Below are 20,519 nucleotides of genomic sequence, written 5' to 3'. Positions count from 1 at the left end.
GCTCATGCAGCTCAATATCAAAAAAACAAACAACCCAATCCAAAAATGGGCAGAAGACCTAAACAGACATTTCTCCAAAGAAGATACACAGATTGACAACAAACACATGAAAGGATGCTCAACATCATTAATCATTAGAGAAATGCAAATCAAAACTACAATGCGATATAATCTCACACCGGTCAGAATGGCCATCATCAAAAAATCTACAAACAATAAATGCTGGGGAGGGTGTGGAGAAAAGGGAACCCTCTTACACTGCTTGTGGGAATGTAAATTGATACAGCCACTATGGAGAACAATATGGAAGTTCCTTAAAAAACTAAAAATAGAACTTCCATACGATAGCAATCCCACTACTGGGCATATACCCTGAGAAAACCGTAATTCAAAGAGTCATGTACCACAATGGTCATTGCAGCTCTATTTACAATAGCCAGGACATGGAAGCAATCTGATTTGGTTTTTGTTTCTTGAAGGAAGGACTTAAGTAGTAAAGAAGGGAGCTGGATTCAAAGAACATTTTTAACATGTGAGGTTTGTTACTGGTACTCCTCTACCCACGCCACCCCCCATCCCATCCCCCCACCGCCAACTTCAAATTTCACTCTCCCAGTTTGGTCCCCCATATTACTCAGGAGCCAAAATGGCCTCACCCCTCTCCATCCCTGACACTTCCCAGTATCTGTCACCATCCCACACTCCAAAGGAAAACTTCCATTCCCCAAGTGCTAAATAGCTGAACTCCAAGTAAAAGAGGACCTTTAATCTGATTAAAATAATTCACAGTAAATTGCAAATCTCTTAATCCTCTTAGAGGCAGTAACATTATTTTTTTAACTTGGGAGGGAAAAGCAACTTGATATAGCCTCTAATTGTTGGCATTTTCGTACAGCATAAACAATAATATATTTTGCTTTATTCGGATAGAAATGGCTATCACACTGGCATGGCAATCTGCCCAGAAATCTGTCTCCAACCTGTCAAATTAACCCTGAATTTTCTCTTAACAACATTCACCCTTCTTCTGCTTTGTTTGTTTGTTGTTGTTGTTTTTAAATCTCTGGGGAGAGGTCTTAAGGTTTGGAGTGATATCTCTGTAGGGATAATTTTTATGTTTAGGGTTTGTAAGTCAGGGTCTATAGAAGCAACTATCATGAACTAGTTTCTTTAAAAAAAAAAATCGTGATAAAGATGACCAATCAACAAAGCAATAATAAAAACAACACAATTCACACTTAAGTAGACATGAGAACATGTCAAACACTGTTTTAAACACTTTATGTATATTAACTTATTTAACCTTCACAGCAACCCCATTATTTCCATTTTACTGGTAAGGAAACAGAAAAGTGAGATAAGCTATTAAGGTGACACGGCTGGTGTGCAGTGAAGCCACATTTCAAACCATTGTATTTTAACTCTGAAGCCCATTCCCTTACAATCACTACACTCTACTGAAAGACACACTGATTAGGAAAAACTCAGGGATAAATAATCCAGCTCCCTGTGTTGTTCCTAGGTTAAAAACTACAGAATTTAAATTCTGAAAGTGGCCTAAATGTCACTGTTTCAATTCCTGCATTTTACAGGTGAAGAAACTAACTCAGTCATGGCATGGTGAAAAGCTACCTAGTGGCAGATTCAAACCCAGAAAGAACCAAGTCTGAATCCAAGTCGTGTTTTTTCCCTCACTCTACTACAGTTAGTCCATAGAAAAATCATAGCAAAACCTAGAAACTCCAAGCAAAGGTAGATATTCGAAATCCTAGCCAATGCATTTTGTAGGATCTGGTGAATACAAACTCTTGAGAGCTCCCATTTATAAATTACTTAACAAATTTGGCAACTCTGGTTTTTCTTCTTTCTGATTACTCACATCTCTGTTTCTAAAAAATGAAATTTACCCAAGAATCAGAGGGATTATTAATTCCTTTTATAACTCCTGTCAAAGCAAAGAAATTCATGTACTGAATCACTTATTAATTCACTGAATGTGTTCGTCATAATAGTTAAGTAGATATAGACCCTCATAGTTTGAAAGGAGACCTAGATAAGTAAATGTAATAGAGAATGATCATGGGCAAGGTCACAGTTTTGTAGAGGGTGCTATGGAAACACATAAGAAGTACATCAAATCTACACCGGGTGGGTGGAAGGGGCGTCTAAGGGTTTTTGGAGGAGGAGACACCTGAATTTATTCATTAGGCCAAAGAGCAGTTGGGGTGGGGAAAAGGGGAGGAAAACGGAGAGAATGGAATGGGTCTAGACAGAGCAGTCCCAGATAGAGGAACAGCATTAGAAAAGCCTGAGGGATAAGAGGCTGAAGCTGGTTCATATGCAGGGAACCCTAATTAGGCAGGTGTGTAATATAATCAAATCAATAATAACAATACCTCCAGGGCTTCCTTGGTGGTGCAGTGGTTAAGAATCCGCCTGCCAATGCAGGGGACATGGGTTCGAGCCCTGGTCCGGGAAGATCCCACATGCCGTGGAGCAACTAAGCCCGTGCGCCACAACTACTGAGCCTGCACTCTAGAGCTCGCTAGCCACAACTACTGAACCCGCGTGCCACAACTACTAAGCCCGCGCGCTTAGAGCCCGTGCTCTGCAACAAGAGAAGCCACCACAATGAGAAGCCCTTGCAGCGCAATGAAGAGTAGCCCTCGCTTGCCGCAACTAGAGAAAGCCCCCACGCAGCAATACAGACCAATGCAGCCAAAAATAAATAAAATAAATAAAATAAACAAATTAAAAAAAAATACCTCCGAAGACAGGGTACTTTCTCTTAAGAAAATAAACCAAACATAACGTTTCTGTGGTTCACAAAAAACGGAATAGTCTTTATATGGAAAGAAATAGGAAGAAGTAGTAGACAAAATCAACAAGACTTAGGTAAATTAGCTGATAGGTTTTCATTACATTCCTTTAAAAGCTTCAGTTCTCAACTATAGAAATAATTTCCAAATAAACGTGAAAGTCATGGCTGCCCTTTTAAGTGATGAAGAATACATTATTGTTAGCAAGCTATTTTGTCAGAGCATCAAATAGTGCTCATCTTTAAACATGCCTCCTGTGGACAGTGAAATGCTGGTGATGGTTTCCAGCTTCAAATGAATCAGTGCTCACTGCTCAGGGCACAATACTGCTTCTGACCTCTTCCCCTGCCTGTGCCTTGACCTTCTCCCACTCCAGCGTTATTCCCTGCCTTGCGCTGTGAGCATCTCATACTATTCGTGAGCTGTGGCTCTAGAATTTAGCATGAGGAGAGCTGCCCCCGATAGATGTCTAACATGAGTAATGCTCTTAATGGTCCCCAATGGGACTCTGCCATATTCTTCCAGCAGGATGAGTCGTTGGAAGACAAAAAGAAATTCTATGCACTTTACAGTGAAACATAATGAAGACAAGAAATTTTTACATAGAGGAATATTTTACTTAGATTTAGTAAGAAATGACCAGTTTGGGTTTTTTTTAAAGAGTTAACAAAGGTGCCTTCATATATATTTAGCTTTGCAGTATATCTTGAACACCTGAGCAAATTATCCCATTTCTACGTTGCCTAAAGAAATCCTCCAAATGTTGTTTTAGAAACATTTATGAATTATACACAAGGTTTCTTCACAGAAATGCTAGATATGCTCTAGAAAATTGTGCATAAATCAATATTTTGTAAATTAAATAACATTTTGTACCAACAAATTATTTCAGAGATGCTTTATTTTCATTCCTCGTTAATATTCAATTGGCAATGATTACTGACCCTTTAGATTAAGCTTCTCTCCTGATAATATTTCTGTCAAACAGCTAATGATCTATAAAACAAATAATAAAACAAATATGGGAAACTAGGTTTTAGAAATGATCCTGCAATAAATACTTGCAGAAGGTAAAAGCTTCTTTGCAATTCAGCCACAGCCCCAATTTTATTCTTATTTCTTCAGATTTCCTTAATGTACTTTCTCAACCTGTAATTCATATGCAACACGGTGGTGTGTCTCTTAATAGCAATCAGTAAACCTTTAGACTGTCTCTGTTGATAATTTCTCTTCTTATTCAAGAATATATTTATTTATTCAGTTCATCAGGGAATCTCCTCATAAAAGGGCTCGTGGTTTTGTTTTCTGTGTTTGTTAGCTTTAGGACAAAAGAATAAACATAAACAGTCAAACTGATCACTTTGCCTGGCTTAACAATTTGTAAAATGTAAATAACTCCCAATAAAGGAAGATGCTTTGGGTTAAATAAATAAGCCATTATGTAACCATTTAGCTAGTAACAATACAGTAAGGATGGCCAAACACCAGAAAAGGAAAAGCTTCTAAAACGCTGAAGATAACAGAGTGAGGGGGTATCAATGTATTTAGAGTAGGAATAAACAGCCACAGATAGATCGGTTCTATATGGGACGGATAATGTAATATTGCAGCTACAAAATGATGATCTGTGGGCCACATTTGGTGTGAAGACTTGCTATTGTTGTTGTTACTTTTATTATTAATTTAGACCTAATTGTTCCCATTATAGGTTGGGAGATTTTACTTTACAATACAGATTTATGCCTTTTCTTGAAAACTCTGAAAGTCTGTCTACATTTAAGTCCATACATCCCCATGGCAACATCCAGCCAACGATCCCTTAGACCTGATACAGGGCCTTCCTTACACAGGCCCTGTATTGGCATTTCAGTTTTCAACCGTTGTAAAATATTATCAGAGAAGAAAAACAGAATCTCACAAATTTCATTTTGTTTATCTTCCCTGCCAAGAATCGTGACTTTAGAACAGGAAGGGCAGTTCAAAGATGGTTCAGTGGTAAATGAAAGTGGGAAGATAATTATCTAGCTTATTAATATATTTTAAATCTCCTGATCCAGAAAAGCATTACATCCCAGGATGCTGACAGAACTTTTAGATGAAATGAGATATTTATTTGAACACTAGGAAAAAGTTAAAAGTTATCTAAATTTTTACTAAAAAAGACAACAGGATCCTCAAAATCCATGTTACACTTTAGGACACTGACAAAATATATATTAAAAACAATAACAACAAAAGAACATAACCAAGTGAAATGACTCTTTATCAAATAAGGAAAATTGGAAGAAAAACAGAGATCTTGTGTGCAGAGAACAGAAAATTTTAAAAGAGCATAGCTGTCTTCAAATATTGAAACAGTTTCATGTAGAAACTAAACTGAATTTACCATGGGTAGTTCGGAGGGTAAAAGAGAGTCCAGTAGGATAGGAAATAGAGTTAAGTTTTAGCTTAAGTAATGAGGAAAATGTATACAAAACTTATAAATGGAATCTTCTATGCTATGAGGAGATAATTCCTGTCACAGAAAGTAATGAGGGTAGAATAAAGAATAGGTGTTCAGGTTACTGCAGAGAGGGTAGAAGCACAGAAATAAAGTTGTTCTAAGATACTGTCCAAATGATTCTCTGATAGGTTAAGAACAATAAAACATATATCATTATATCTAAGTTTATTTGTCTATACACTGCTATCCATACCCTCAGAGAATATGCCAAAAAGTAAATGTCTTAATTTCTAAGAATTATGATAGCAAATTTATATTTATTTTTTATCACCTCTTCTCCATTTGGTGGAAGCTCTTTATGATCTAAACCTAGGCTCACAGGGTAGTCAAGCATACCTCTGTTAAATTACCTATTGGGCAATCAACCATTTAGCATAAATTCCTTAAGTGCAAGAAATGAGCTTTTTTTTTTTTTTTAATACTCTGTTGCCTGGTAAGATTGATCAAGTGAATGAATGAATGTTATGATTAAATAATGTCCTCTAAACTATAACAGTGTCATAAGTGAAATTCTATAACAACTAACTATTGTAAAATCTACCTCTTCAAACAGATTATATCTGTTTTTCAGCTCACCACTCCTGGATGCACTTTTCTAACAATTCACCTTGCTCAACAAGATATTCTATTCTTTCTTTCAACACTCTTTGGCAACCTACTTATTCCAGGGAGAGTTTGCTGACTAAGTAAATCCCCTTAATCTATCAGTTCTCAAATGCAATTCTCACTTCTACCATCATATCAAAACATCTTTCATTCACAGAGTGCCAACAATTCACTCATGTGCTTCAACATACATTTTCCTGTCTGTAAGTACACAACCTGGATGTTGTATTAAAAGGTCCTACACATTATCAGTATGTCTAAAACATTCTTTAAAGTGTCTAACAGCAACAAAAGTAGACAGTTGGTTAATAATAATTTTTCATTATTATCAAGATTGATAATCTTGATTTATCTAATCAAGATAATCAAGATTGACAGTCATTTACTGAGGAATAAAGAATGTTATTAAGCTCCATTCATAATAAAAAACAAGTAGCATTATGGAATACAAATGAATGGCAGGCTGCAAAGCAATAAATGCACAGAAATACATTTATTATGCAGTTATTTTAAGACAGAGTAAAAACCTTAAAGCTATGATCAGGTCTCATATGAGGGAGGGTTTTAGATATGATACCTAGTTTCGATTATTGGTAAAGAGTAAGGAACCGGGAAATTTTTCAATTTTCATTTAAGCCTATATAGAGTCATAAACCTATGGACACAGAGAAGAGAAACGTACCATCCCATCTACACATTTGGAAATAACTTTGGAAGACTATTGAGTTCAAATGAGAAAACCACCCCTAAGAAATTACAGAACAATCTTTAGTCAGACATATCTATTTAAAAGAATGGGACTTCCCTGGTGGCGCAGTGGTTAAGAATCCGCCTGCCAATGCAGGGGGCACGGGTTCGATCCTGGTCCGGGAAGATCCCACATGCCGCAGAGCAACTAAGCCCGTGCGCCACAACGACTGAGCCTGCGCTCTAGAGCCTGTGAGCCACAACTACTGAGCCCGTGTGCCACAACTACTGAAGCCTGCTCACCTAGAGCCCGTGCTCTGCAACAAGAGAAGCCACCGCAGTGAGAAGCCTGTGCACCGCAACGAAGAGTAGCCCCAGCTCACCGCAACTAGAGAAAGCCCGCGCAGCAACGAAGACCCAACGCAGCCATAAATAAATAAATAAATAAATAAAAAGAGTAAGAACAAAAGAGTAACATTTTAAAAACCAACTACATTACTTCTGAGAGAGGGTTGATTACAGTACTGTTTTTAATAGTTACTACAGACTCTGGCAGTTTTCAGGGATCTTGTTCCCCAATGCTACATTCTTTGTTTTCTAGAAAACTTGCCATCTGAGAAGGATACACCTTTAAAGGAATAGTAGTGACAGATTCTAACCAAGCTGTTGCCTAATATACTTTTATTATCCATAACATCGTATCACTAAGTTCACTGTCAATTTCAAACTCAAAAAAACAAAAATTCAGCACCAGTTTCTTAGAGAAACTAGATGCCAGTAATTGTATTTTCTCTATGAAGACATTTCTATTCACTTACCCAAATGAGCTCTCATAAAACTTACTTGGTTCTTACTGCCTCAGATTTACTCCACAAACTGAACAGCACTGAATTCCACTAGATCATATTACGGGCTGAACTGAGGTTTCTGTGTTCTATGGTGTATAATATCAGGGTGCACTCTTTTTTTTTTTTTTTGCGGGTTATCAAGCAAAAGAGGGGAACAGACAATCAGATATACCAGAAAAATCTATCATCTAAAAGGCAACTAAAACAGCTGGGCAGCACAAGTTAGTTCCCTAACAAAGAAGCATCTTAGCCTTGTTATCTACACATTTTATACTGTTTCATCTACAATGATTTTCCTATAAGGGAACAGTGTAGTGGGTATAATGGTGACGAGCCAAATTCTGCGATCAGACAGGCTGGTTTCAAATCCTGATTCTACCACACTAGCTGACTGACCACAGTCAAGGAACGTAAATTTTCTGAGCCTCATTTTCCATATTGATAAACAGGGGTAACAGCAATGCATTCATTCTTAATGTGGTATTAAATAAGATAAGGTGTATGAGCACTGTGCCAGCACATAACTTTATACATTTTAGACTTTATAACAATTATTATTAGAGATATTATATTATTGATTCCTAGTCCTTTAGGTTCAATGCACACAACTGGATCCATACCTCATCATTTAATTACTTGTTTTTTTCATCATCAGGCTATATATATACATATATACACATATATATCTTACAATATATTTAATAATCATGTGTGGTTATTAAAGCATTATGTTCAATGTGTCAAATGCAAAATGGTGAAAGGGTAATTTTGAATATGGGGTCCTAGGAAAGGACGAGCTCCTGGATTGGAATGACCCTTAACAGGAAAAAAGACCAAATAATGCAATGAATTTTGTCTCCTCTCTGACCATACTGAATCCAAATAAAAGCTGCCCTTATGATGCATCTACCGAATCCTAATTATTAACTGATGAATAGCAACAATCTTGTCAGTTAAATGCTCCTCCTCTCCATGCAGTATCCAAGTAAAGCTTCTGCCCATCTCCTATTTTCCTACTATGTGTTTAGGTTTTGGCAATTAATGAACTACTAAGTTCATTCATTGAAGCAAATTCCAGTTCCAAACTTAATACCAGACTGGTAAGGAAATTTTCACTTCTCTTCAAATATAAGGGAGAAAAACAGATGAGTCTATCTCCCACGGCCTGTACAAGTCAGTTTACTTTATTCAGACAGCTTGCTAATTGAATGGTCTGGAGACACTGAAATTACTTCCCAAACCAGGCAACTAAAGTAGTTTAAAGTTACCCAGAGGTGTGTAGTTAACACTTACAAATGTGTTTTGACTCACTTTGATATATGAACAAGCACCATTAGTGAAGTTTCCAAGTAATAAAAGACTGCCTTTTAAATCAAGCCTGAGTAAACAAAATCAGCTTTAGATCAGTGAAACTGCAAAGTATACATTTTATATTTCCTTTATATAGGAAAGGAATTGCAGGCAGATACTTTTAGCCAAACTAAAAGTCAGCACATTGTTAGTGGAAGAAAACAACCACATGCTAAAACAGAAAATAGAGTATGCATGTTATTGAAGTTTGGAGATTAAATTTTGAGATGGTACCTCATTAGCACTGTTTGACGCCAAATGATCTTGGAACAGACAAATGTGGCCTGATTCATTTATTCTTTCGCCCCATTTTCCTTTCAAACTCTACCTGGGATTGCTAATGACATAAAAGGGCCTCCATCACATGAGTGGAGAGAAACTAAAATCTGGCCTCTGTTTCCTCTTCTGCTAACAACCAGGAATGAGTTTACCGAGTTGATATTTTTTTCCATGATGGTGCATAAAATATGACCATACATCATATGCTACAAGGAACTTGACTGTCATATAAGCACACCTCTTGTTCTGTTCATTGAAATTTTAAGTTATATCAAGAAATAACATATACCTGAAATGATTTTTAAAGTACTAAATGGTCACATGTAACGATTTTATTACTCCTAAAATAACTTCCCTCACGTTAAAAGAAGAATCTACAGGGCTTTCCTGGTGGCGCAGTGGTTAAGAATCTGCCTGCCAAGCAGGGGACACAGATTCAAGCACTGGTCCGGGAAGATCCCACATGCCGCGGAGCAACTAAGCCCATGAGCCACAACTACTGAGCCTGCGCTCTAGAGCCTGCGAGCCACAACTACTGAGCCCGCATGCTGCAACTACTGAAGCCCGCGCACCTAGAGCCGGCGCTCCGCAACGAGAAGCCACCGCAATGAGAAGCCCGCGCACCGCAACGAAGAGTAGCCCCTGCTCGCTGCAACTAGAGAAAGCCCGCGCGCAGCAACGAAGACCCAACGCAGCCAAAAATAATAAATTAAAAAAAAAAAAAAAGAAGAACCTACAGAGTGTCAGGGATACAGATTCGGTCTCTGACATTGTCAAGCAGAACCTCTTGCAAATAATTTTGGGAGAAAGTTCCAAAGGCTCCATGCTCCTTCCATGGCTGACTGTGGATAAGCTGTCCCTGGTTCTCAGGGCATGTACACATAAGCTGAACACACGCATAGATGACCCATACTTTGAACTTGATACTTTCTGAAATCCAATCAAGAGCATTTTGAGAAAGTGTGACCATGAGCTACTACTTGCCAGAAGTGCTTTAAAAATGTGTTTTCTAATAAGGAAGACTAACATGATCGAAAAAACAGATCCCTGAGATACACTGTATTATTAGGAATTGAAGCCTACTACTTCCTATATGCTACATATAAATCACTTACTTGACACAAAAAGAATATATTCCCACTTAAGGCAGAACCACACCACTCTGTATACATTTGCTTGTATCCACTGGTGGTGCTTTTAATGCTTCATTTAAGTGTCAAACTAGGTGACAGGCATTAAGCCTGTAGACTATTCAGCATCAAACTCACGATCCAAGAACCTTTTCTACCATTGTTTACCTTCTATACACTCTCCTCCCAATCAGAAAATAAATTAATTAAATAAAATAAACAGATATTCTTTTCCGGCTTTAAGCCACGGACAGCTCTGAACACCGCAGAGGTACTTCTCTCACTGAATGAAGTCAGAAAGATAGGCACAGTCATGCTGTTCAAAATATTGTTTTATGTGTGGAACAACGTTGTCATAAGACATTTGGAAGCCAAGGAAAATCACAGAAGTAAGGGAATTTGTAGCAGTCTGTTTTGGCTTACGGGAAATGAGACTGAGCTCTCCCGTGAAGCAAGCAACATGACACCTTCCAGCATTAGAAATAGCCTTTCGGGTGGCTAAAGAGCAAAAGAGAGGGAAGCAAAAGAGAGGGAAGTGGAGATCAAAGCTATCTCCCTGTACACTACAGATAATCTTTTTTCTTCCTCTTCCTCAACAGAATGATTGAAGGAAAGGGCTGAAGGTAGAGGGACGAGGGGAAAAGGAAACCACGCTAATCCAGAACCGTAAGGAAAGGAGGTGGCCTTTGATCTCCACAGGATGGCAACTTTATTGGCTATGCATAAGCAGTCTCCAACCAGCTGATCAACCAGGTATTAACACTCAACACCCTTCCATGATCAGTAACCATGAAGTGAGTCATCTGTGAATAGCAGTCAAGCAGAAGGCTCATCTACTACTAAATGACCACCAGCCCATGCCCACCCCAGAGGGGAAGATGCAACCCCAGGGGAAATGATTGTTTCTCCACAGTCTCTTCCCTGATAAGCACCGATTAATTGCCTTGGGACTCAGAGCAAAATCTTTCCTCAAGCGTGCATGAATGAGGACGGCATTCATTTTTCAAAATACAACTTGGAATCCGTGTATTTCTACATCACCAGCAGTCATTGTTTTGACTTCTGTTCGGTGTCTTTTTTTAAGCATGCCAGGAAATACAGACATGATAAAGCCTGGATGTTGAGTTGGTTGAATGTAAAGAACCGATCATCTTGCTTGGTGATCTAAAAATTTAAAGATCATGTACTTAATGGCAGGATAAAAAAATGCCTCCCTTCCAAATTCTCAAGAGTTCAAACTACAGTCTTGTTTGGGTGAATTGGGGGGACATGTTTTAAAATTAAAAAAAAAAAAATGATTGAACCGTAATCTTTCTTATTTTAAATCCTTCATTTCTCTCTTTCAACTAGGAAAGTGCACAGTGGTTAAGGGTTTTGGAATCAGCATGGTTCAAATCCCTGCTCATCCACATCTCCTAACGTCTCTATGATGTAGTTTCCACAGCGATAAAATACAGATAAAGTAAAATTTTCGTAACAATAGCACCTATGTCACAGGGCTCTTATAAGCATTAAATAAGATAACGGTGAACGTTCAACAAATGATAGTCATATCTTCATAGCAATTGCAGTAGTCATCATCATAAAGTTTCTTATGGTACCCCAGAATTTGAACTTGATCTCATTTTATTTTATTATTTCCTTCTCTCACTTGCTGGTCTCCTCTAAGCAAAAACATTATGATACAGAAGGTAACTACTTAGCTTTCCACTCCTCTGTATAAACTGAGGAAGTCAACATTCTAAAGTCTTCTTAAATATAGCTTAAACAAAAACTATCTTATGAATTCATTAAAGATTCAAACTACTCCTTTGTTTTCAAACTACTCCATGTCTCAAACTACTCCTTTGCTTTAAAATATGTCTAGTTCTTTAGAGAGTTGTTAAACATAGAGCATACACACTGACATCAATTTTTCAAGAGCCCACTTTTCAGATTTGCTCTCTGTGCTATGTGTGGTCAGAGGGTGCACTAAGACTGGCTCTGTCTACTGCCACTCTCCCTCTTCCTATAGTTTAAAACCAGCTTAATTATGGATCTGTTTCTTCTACTGTACTTCTCTAGACTCCTGCTGCTGTTTCCACTTTTTTTTTTTTTCCTTTCTTATTACCGAATTTCTTAATTTACTCTACAGATTACCTTAGGACTAATTTTTAATTGAGTAACAATTTTGATTTCCTTATGTTTTTCTATAAGAAATCAAGCATGCAAGGCAGTTATACTTTTGTTTTTAGAATTAAACATTTTTCTAAAGGCCAGAACTTAACATGAGCATTACCTTAACATCTCTTATTAACACAGAAGATGATACATGCTCAACTATTTATGATCTTCATTGACAAGCTGTTATTCTAAGTTTCCTCCCAATCTTATTCCTCTTGCCCGGTATTTTAAATTACAGATACCTACTCAACATAAAATAAATAAATAAACAAACAACTGTGATTATAGGTTTGAAATTTAGCATTTTGTATCACTTTATTCACACAAAAGTATTTCATTTGTCATAGGGAAGACTAAGGGAAAATTTCAGGTAAACTTACTGTTCTGAGACATTTTAACTGTAAATATCTTATGTATTAGAGGGCCCATTATCAAGAAATAGGATGCTTTAAAAGATGTCACAGTATTCAGATAAGTGTATTTAAAAGCCAATAAGTTTATAAAGAAATTAATAAGAAATTATTGGAATTACCAAAGAATCTTTCCAGTTAGAGAGACCACAGACCCAGCTAAGTGGCTCACAAAGTGAAACTTATCTAAAAAATTTCCCTCCCCCCAAGAGAAAAAGATCCCTCCCTCCCAAAAAAAAGGAGGAAAGAAAGACAGCACTAGTGAATTTCTACTTCATTTGAAGTTCAGATCTCATCCTAAGTTTGAACTGAAATTCAATCACTTTTTCACTTAAAAGCAGGTTTGATCAAATGGAGTTGAGGAGAGGAAGTCCATAAAGAAAGAATGTTTAGAATCAGTTCCTGAGAGATCACAGATTTTTTTTTCCAGGGCTATCCCATCTGCTCCCCTCACCAAAAGTCTAGCTCTCCACAGAAAAGAACTCAGGTATACAAACACTAAAGAAGTTCACCGTAAAAAAAGAATTTCTAAAGAAGTACCTATTTTTTCCAAAATCTTAGTTTCCTAGAACAAAAAGTTATATATTGTAGCATTAGGCTAATAAATAAAAGACTGCAAAAAACAAGCACATAATATTTTGATGTTAAGTATGACATCAACACATCAACGTGAAGTTTATAAGCTGTTTGAAGAAAACTATAGGACTTTGTTAAGTTGGCAGCCAGGTTTGAAAAAAAGAAAAAAAAGGAAAAGAAAAAAGAACTGACAACCAATAGATGCTTTTACAGGTTAAATCTTGTTGAAGGTACCTTACCCCCTCAGTACACTTTGATTTATTTAAACTCACCACGTTTCTCTTAAATACACTCCATTAACAAGTGATAGACTGTGATCTTAGGCTTGAGGCAAGATATGAAACACAATCTTTCAAGAACTTCATTCATTCCCTGTCCAGGTGTCTTGAGCACGCCCAACTCTACTTACTTATCTGAGTTTTGTGAAGTTTTATTCAAGTCAATAGTGTGGCTTTAGAATAGCACACGGTCGTGAACCCTCCCCAGCAGCCCAGTAATCTGGCCTCCCCAAGTTCAGATTCACAGCTGGAGTGAAAGTCAGCAGAAGACTGATAAACAGCTTCAGGTTAAATATGAGAGAGCATCTCACAAGGACAACTCTGACCCCACCAACAAAGTAGATAACCACACCTATGGGAAAAACTTAGGTTTATTAAAATCACCAGTAGCTTCGGTGGAAAATTAAATTAGAAAAACAAAGCCAGAAATCATTTCAGCTCTAAGGTTATAAATGCCTTCTATCTATTTAAAGTACAAACCTCAGATACTAAGTAGTAATCAAATTATTAAATCTAAAGGGCAGTACACGCTCCAACATATTTCTCCAAGTGAAGACAGAATTTGCACGCTGACACGACTAGCTTTCAGTGACATCCTATTAGTGTGACCCTATCTTTAATCTACTGCCATGATAAAATGTCCCAACATATACAAACTCAGCTCAAACAGTGACTAATGACCATTAATCCCCCTATCTTCAGTAATCTGCTCCTCCAGTCATTTATCACATTGACACTTCACTTTACACACGTGAATAAACTTTAACCGAGAAGGTGAATCAACAAAAATCTCAAAGGTATCTGAAGCTGTAAATTAAACTAGGGGGAGACTCGGCGAAGAGAGACAAATAGAGAGATCAGATCTGAATGTTTCTGATTTGCATCCTTGGCTGGTATGGGGGTGGGAAACCATTCAATCCCTCAGATCTGCAAACTAAGAAAAAAACTACAAGAGAGAGGGGAAACTGGAAGAAGAGGTGGCCGGCCCCAAAGAGTCTGTTTAATCTAGTCATCCTTCCACTGTGACAGAAATGAAAACTTCAGTTTTCTGTTTTCTTCAAAAGAATAACAATTTAATGAATTTCTCATTTAGTTCCGTTGCAAAGGTTCCTTTTAGTCAGAAAGCATATCTCGTGGGCTGAAATTATTTTAGGGGTTTATTTGCTATCATTTAGCTGATGTGTGTTTTTCTTTTACATATTTCCTTAAGTAAAATCCTTGGTCAAAATATAAATCATAGCCATGGACCACAAAAAGCTCAAACCAACCTTTCAAAACTGTTTCATAATCATGGAAATTGAGTGACTCCAACCTACAGGCTCTGATGCAACTTGAAGCTCAGTACAGGACTATAAAAAATTCCCTGAGGTACAGTGTGTGTGTGTGTGTGTGTGTGTGTGTGTGTGTGTGTTTTAAGGCCTGAAATCGGATCCTTGATTGAAACCAGAATCTACCAAAAGGAAAGAAAGAAAAGTTGAGCCGTGGCTCTGTTCCCTCATAGTAAAAGTTTCTTCGGGAGGGTAAGAAAACTATTTGTAAGTGCAGATGCAGTGTACACTCTTAGGTCAGACGTATCCCACTGCAGTATCCTTCCAACAGCTCATGTGAAGAGTTTTGGTACTATTTAATGAATCCCCAAAATCCTAAATTCAGCCTTCTGTTTTCCCTTGCCAATGAAAACTCCCAGACAACTAAGTGTTCCCTTTCAGATACTTGCAACCTCTTGTTTTCCTTCTAAACTCACCCAGGCAGAGGGGATAATTTATATCCTACTGTAAGGAGTTATTTCCCGAAGTTTCTTCAGAATCGAATTTAATTACAGACTTTGGTTATATAAAACAACTATTAATAACCCCTTTGCTCGAAAGAGGAGGGGCGAATTGGGGGACCAGGTTCAGGAATCCTGGCGGGTTTCTGGGCTGCAGCTCCCCGGGCGCACATCTCCCCTCCCGCGGGAAGCAGCCGAGGGCTGAAACTCACTTTGGCTCATCCTCATGGCCCAAGCTCACCGCCAACCGCTGACTCTCCCACCCTTGCGCTCCGACGTGCGTTTGCCCAGAATGATCTGGGCGTGCCTCGAACTTGGCAAAAGGCCTAGGTCTGCGAAGAGGCTTGGAAGGTCTTGGGAGATGAGGGAAAGGGGACCACACAAAGTAGGAACTAAGAACCTTTTCGTCTAAAACTCCTGCCAGGGGTCGGGCCCCTCCGGCCTTAGAAGGGAGAGGTCGCCAAAATGCAGCTCGGGGTTGATTTTGAAAAGTGGAGAGGGGGCGTGCAAGGGGAATGGAGGGTGAAGGAAGAAGACGCGGGGTTACCTGAACAGAGACATATTAATCCAAAGAGGTAAAAGTGAGCAGGCTCCGCGATCATTGTCCTCGGGTGGGTCCTGCATACAGTCTCATGCCAAGAGGAGAGAGTAGAAATGGGGTCTCCAAATTTATGAAGCCACACACTACACACAAAGGCTTAATATAAGCAACGTGGGTCAATCCGCCAGGAGTTTTCAGGGCAATTACTTGTCCACCTCTCCGGACGCTTGTCAATATCTCAGAGCCCTCTGCAGGCTAAGAATTCCAAGGTTTGCCTTCTCTGGCGCCTGGGTTTCCGAGGAGGCTTGGCCACTTCCAAGGACCATCCAAAGCGAACAACAAAGAGCCGAAGCAGAAGAGCAGTTGTGCGGTTTCCTGCCTCCACAATCTTGCCGAGCCTCCCGGCGTGCTCCCGCGGCGAGGGCCGGCGCGGCGGCGGCAAAGTTGGGGTGTGAGAACGGATTAGGGAGGGCCGAAAAGTGCTTCTCCGTCTATAGGCGAGCCCAGTCAACAGCTGGCCACCCGCGCCGGCGGCAAAGGCAGCCAAGGCAGTGGCAGCAGCTCGGGAGGACGGGCACAGGGTGCTGGGGGTGTGCCTGGGTGACTCCGCGCGCTGGGGGCGAGCAAGGGGGCGGTGCGGCGACAGCGGTTCCCTGGGCGGGCCCTTGTTCCCATCACTTGGGGGATGCGGAGGGTACCGAGGAAGGCAGCAGCTCCGCGGACACACTCAAGCCTCCCGGGCGCCCCCAGCCCAGCGCGGCGCTCACCATCCCTCCGGCCCCTCGCCCGCGGGGGCGTGCGTGCAAGGCACCCCGAACTCTCCGCGGCTGGGACGCTGGAGCCTAAACTTCCAGACGGTGGCTGCCCGCAGCCCTGGCTCGTGGTAGCTGCAGAGAGGCACCCGACCTCCCCGGCGTGGCGGAGAGGGGCCAGGAGGATGCTGCCGCGGGTGGGAGCGACGGCCGCCGCGGCTCACCCGAGCTCCGCCGGGATCAGCGGCGTCTGAAGTTTCTACTCTCACGCAGCCTCTTCTCTGGCTCGATTGCTTTTGGGTTTCCCCCACCGTCCCCGCGGCTCCCGGTTTCCTCCCTCTCTTTCCCGGCCCGAGAATACTTAAAGGGGCCGCGCGGTCCTTTCCACGCTTCACTCTACACTCTCCAGACGCCGGTCTGGCAAGTTCTGCTCGTTAATATTTCCATCCACAAGCCAGGGTGCCCGACTACGCCCTCAGGTGAGAATCAAACTGCTCAGGATCACAAAGCCGAGCGAATTGGAACTTGCCTTGTTTCTCTCGACACCCTTGGCTCCCCTGCACCTTTCTCCAAATGGAACCTCCCAGCCAAAGACTTCAAAAAGCCTCCTGGTCCAGCTTAACCTCTTCCCTACCGCTTACAGGAGTTGAAATAAACTCTCAAATAACTCTGTCTTCACCCTTCCCTATTCCCATTAAAAAAAAAAAAAAAAATCAAATGTGGGCAACAAGCCTATAGGACAGGAGGTACAGAAATAACTACGTAGAATTTATTACGTAGTTATACGTAATACGAAAATCAGTTTCTTTTAAATTGTAGTTGCTGAGTCTCCCGTAGAAAGGCTACCCAACTCGAGGGGCGCAGGAGTGGGCCATGGGGACTTTTTTTTTTTTTGTAAGCAAATGCCTCTCCTTCAACTTCATTGACTCTCAGTATCAGAATGCTAACAATGGGGAAGTAACTAAGGAAGAGGGACAAATGTAAAAAACATCCTTGCTACCCGGGAGTTTGAGGTTGTAAGAGAAGTCATTCAGCATTTCAAAACCAAAAGGCGTGGGCTTTAACATCTCATACACCTCGCCCTGAAATCCCAACCTACCAGTTACTAGCTCTGTTACCAGGCCAAATCTCCGTTTTCCCTTCTGAATCAGAGACTCTTGAGATAGTCACAAATCATACCCAAAGCAAAACAAACCTAGCACATCTGATGGGCATTCTTGCATTCATCCATGCATTTATTCACTCATTCATTTTTCTTTCTTTCTATTAAACAAGACATTATACAAAAACCACCTGAGACATGGTGAGTGCCCAGTAAATGGTAGATATTGATATTTAGGACTATTATACTTTTCAACAAATTATTATGCACCAAGTTATGTACAATAACTTCAAAATGTTTATTTGTTATCTGTCAGGATATACCAGAACCTGCTTTCAGTGGTTGACTCTGGAGAGAGGAATGCATGATGGATGGAGAGGTGGGAATGGATTTACTCTTGTCTAAATACTGTTGTACATTTTTTTTTTTAAGTGAGCACATGCATTACCTAACAAAGGATACAGTTTTAAAAGCAAATAATATATTCATTTTGGATGCTGATGGTACAACCAGTGACCTTGGAGCAGCATTTTGTAGAAAGAAACTCTGGTTAACAGAACCTATCTTTGAAAGTGAAAGATAGTTTAATCCTGAAAAAGCTGATTGAAAATTCAGTAAACAGGCTGGAGATAAGAACTCAAAGACTCCAACCAAAACCTTTCCAGCAATAAAAAACAAGAATGTGCATTAAATGCTGAAAAACATACATCGATTTGGTCTTTGTGAAGGATATTTAGTGAGAAACATAGAATTTGCCTTTTTTCCCTTGGTATAAAATGTGCTTTTAAGATAAGCTTACTTAGTAATAGAAAATAAATAACCTAAAGCATGGTACTTGAAAGAAGGAGAGAGAGGGAGAAAAATCCCTCAAATCCTCACATCATCTGAGTGCATTTTAAATAAAGATTTGAACTTCCACTTAGTAAAGGATGTATGCTGTTACATATAAAGTATCAATAGAATATGTATAAAAATCCCTATCGTATTGTTTTTCCAAAGTGAGTCTCCCGGTCTCCAGAAATTTGCTAAGATTTCTCAAATTCTCCTTTACCATCTCATTGTCATTGAATGGAAACCATATTAGTACTCCCTTTGATCCTTTTATTTCTCAACTTGAGCTACCAACATCCTCCCACCCACCAGCAACTCCTCTCTCCTACTCCTCGAGGCTGTCCTACCTAGGAGAGTCAGCAGGAAGAACCCTCCAAGAACTAACTTCTGGCAGCCCCTCCCCGGCCCCTGCCGCCCCAGCATGAGGGTCATAATCACCAGCTCATATATGTTGATCCTTTCTTCTTCTCCTGCCTCATCCAAACTGTACTTTTCTGTCAATTATATCAGTAAAGGTAGTACCTGAAGACAAAAATTTGTATTCAGAAGGTATTTGGCATCTGTGACAAGTCAAACTCAGTGTACCTGAGACCTTTCATAACTTTGTCCTTTCACTCACTCACTTACTCATGCAAACAAACTTAGTGAACATCATCTATGTGCAGGAAACAATAAAGGGCTCTATAGAGGCCAGGTGCAAATAGAAACCTATTTCTCAGGCCCTCAGAGCTCTTACATAGGGAGCTACACAGGCTCCAGAGTGGAAACTATCAGAAGAATTAAAAACAGTGTCATTGGGATTAAATGACAGCTCAATGTATTCCTGAAGGTGGATGAATCATAGCGACTTGTCACCTTTCCATTTTTACTCCTGAACATTAAGTTACTAGGAGAATGCATGAAATAATCAATGTGTCTGTATGAGTACGTGTGCAAGTGTGTGTGTATACACATGGACATGGTGCCCACATATGTCAGGTCTTCAGGCAGCTCTGACACATACAGTAGAACTCTGACTCATTCCGGACTTATTGGTTGGGAGACAAAGATCAAGGTATGGAGAAAGTGTCATAATTTGCACTCAGAATCTCTATTCTGATCACCGTGATCTGAATGAGTGGTAGAGTCTCAAGTTCCTTTTAGAGAATTTTGATCATTTGAAGCTTATGAAATTCAGGCTCCCTAAAATGAGAATTTTGAGGAAACCTGAAAGTAATACATTCTAGTAGTCCTGTAAATAGGAGCTTTTTTGACATTCAACATTCTAGAGCAGTAATGATATCTTGAGTAGGTCTAATCTGATTTTTATCTTTCACAGGGGTAGTTATAGGAACTCAGGAAATAACAAAACTCCCAGGATCTCTCTAGGGATTCCAGATATCACTTACCCAGATCAGGAGAAGCACAGTTGAGTTCTTAAGAAAAATACAAACCAGAACATTTCTCTCTTTTCCCCCCTACCAAGAAGCCTAGAATCAGACCAAGCCTGAGACTCAAGCTGAAATTCCAGGAGGTCTAGTGAGAAGCACCATGATATATACAGTACACACAAAGGCTGAGCTGCATTATCTCCCAGATTACAACTAGTTTATCAATTTTTATACCAAATTGCTGAATAATCTGTATAATTTTTGGTACCTAAATTGATGAACTAGATTGAATATTTGAATAATTTAATATTTGAATATTTTTCTAAGTTTGGATACATAAGAGAAGTCCCGTTTAAGAAGGTAACCTAAAGTAACCCTAATAAAGGGAGAATAAACTCATATCTGTTGGAATATCTATTGTGTTTTTAAACACCCTGTCTCTAGAGTAAACATTGCTCAGTCTATGCCATGCTGCTTCTGTAGTAATATCTCTCTCTCCTGACAAT

The 20,519-nt window shown here is 39.6% G+C and overlaps 1 protein-coding gene across 7 annotated transcripts in view; it reads right to left on the bottom strand.

Annotated features, from left to right (window-relative positions):
* ROBO1 (roundabout guidance receptor 1) overlaps positions 1-16,084 on the bottom strand; it is a 380,851-nt gene extending 364,767 nt beyond the window's left edge. For 4 of the 7 annotated variants that reach the window (XM_036850840.1, XM_036850842.1, XM_036850845.1 and 1 more), the window contains exon 1: positions 15,965-16,084. In XM_036850840.1, the coding sequence (XP_036706735.1) occupies positions 15,965-16,019 (55 nt within the window). In that variant the 5' untranslated portion in view covers positions 16,020-16,084. The remainder of the gene's footprint in view (positions 1-15,964) is intronic. The other 3 variants (XM_036850844.1, XM_036850846.1, XM_036850843.1) reach the window with 1 other exon arrangement.
* Between the last annotated feature and the right edge of the window lie 4,435 nt (positions 16,085-20,519).

Source organism: Balaenoptera musculus, chromosome 4 (genome assembly GCF_009873245.2).
Source record: "Balaenoptera musculus isolate JJ_BM4_2016_0621 chromosome 4, mBalMus1.pri.v3, whole genome shotgun sequence".
Taxonomy (NCBI): domain Eukaryota; kingdom Metazoa; phylum Chordata; class Mammalia; order Artiodactyla; family Balaenopteridae; genus Balaenoptera; species Balaenoptera musculus.
The sequence above is the reverse complement of the archived record's forward strand: the minus strand, read 5'-3'. Positions and strand labels throughout refer to the sequence as shown.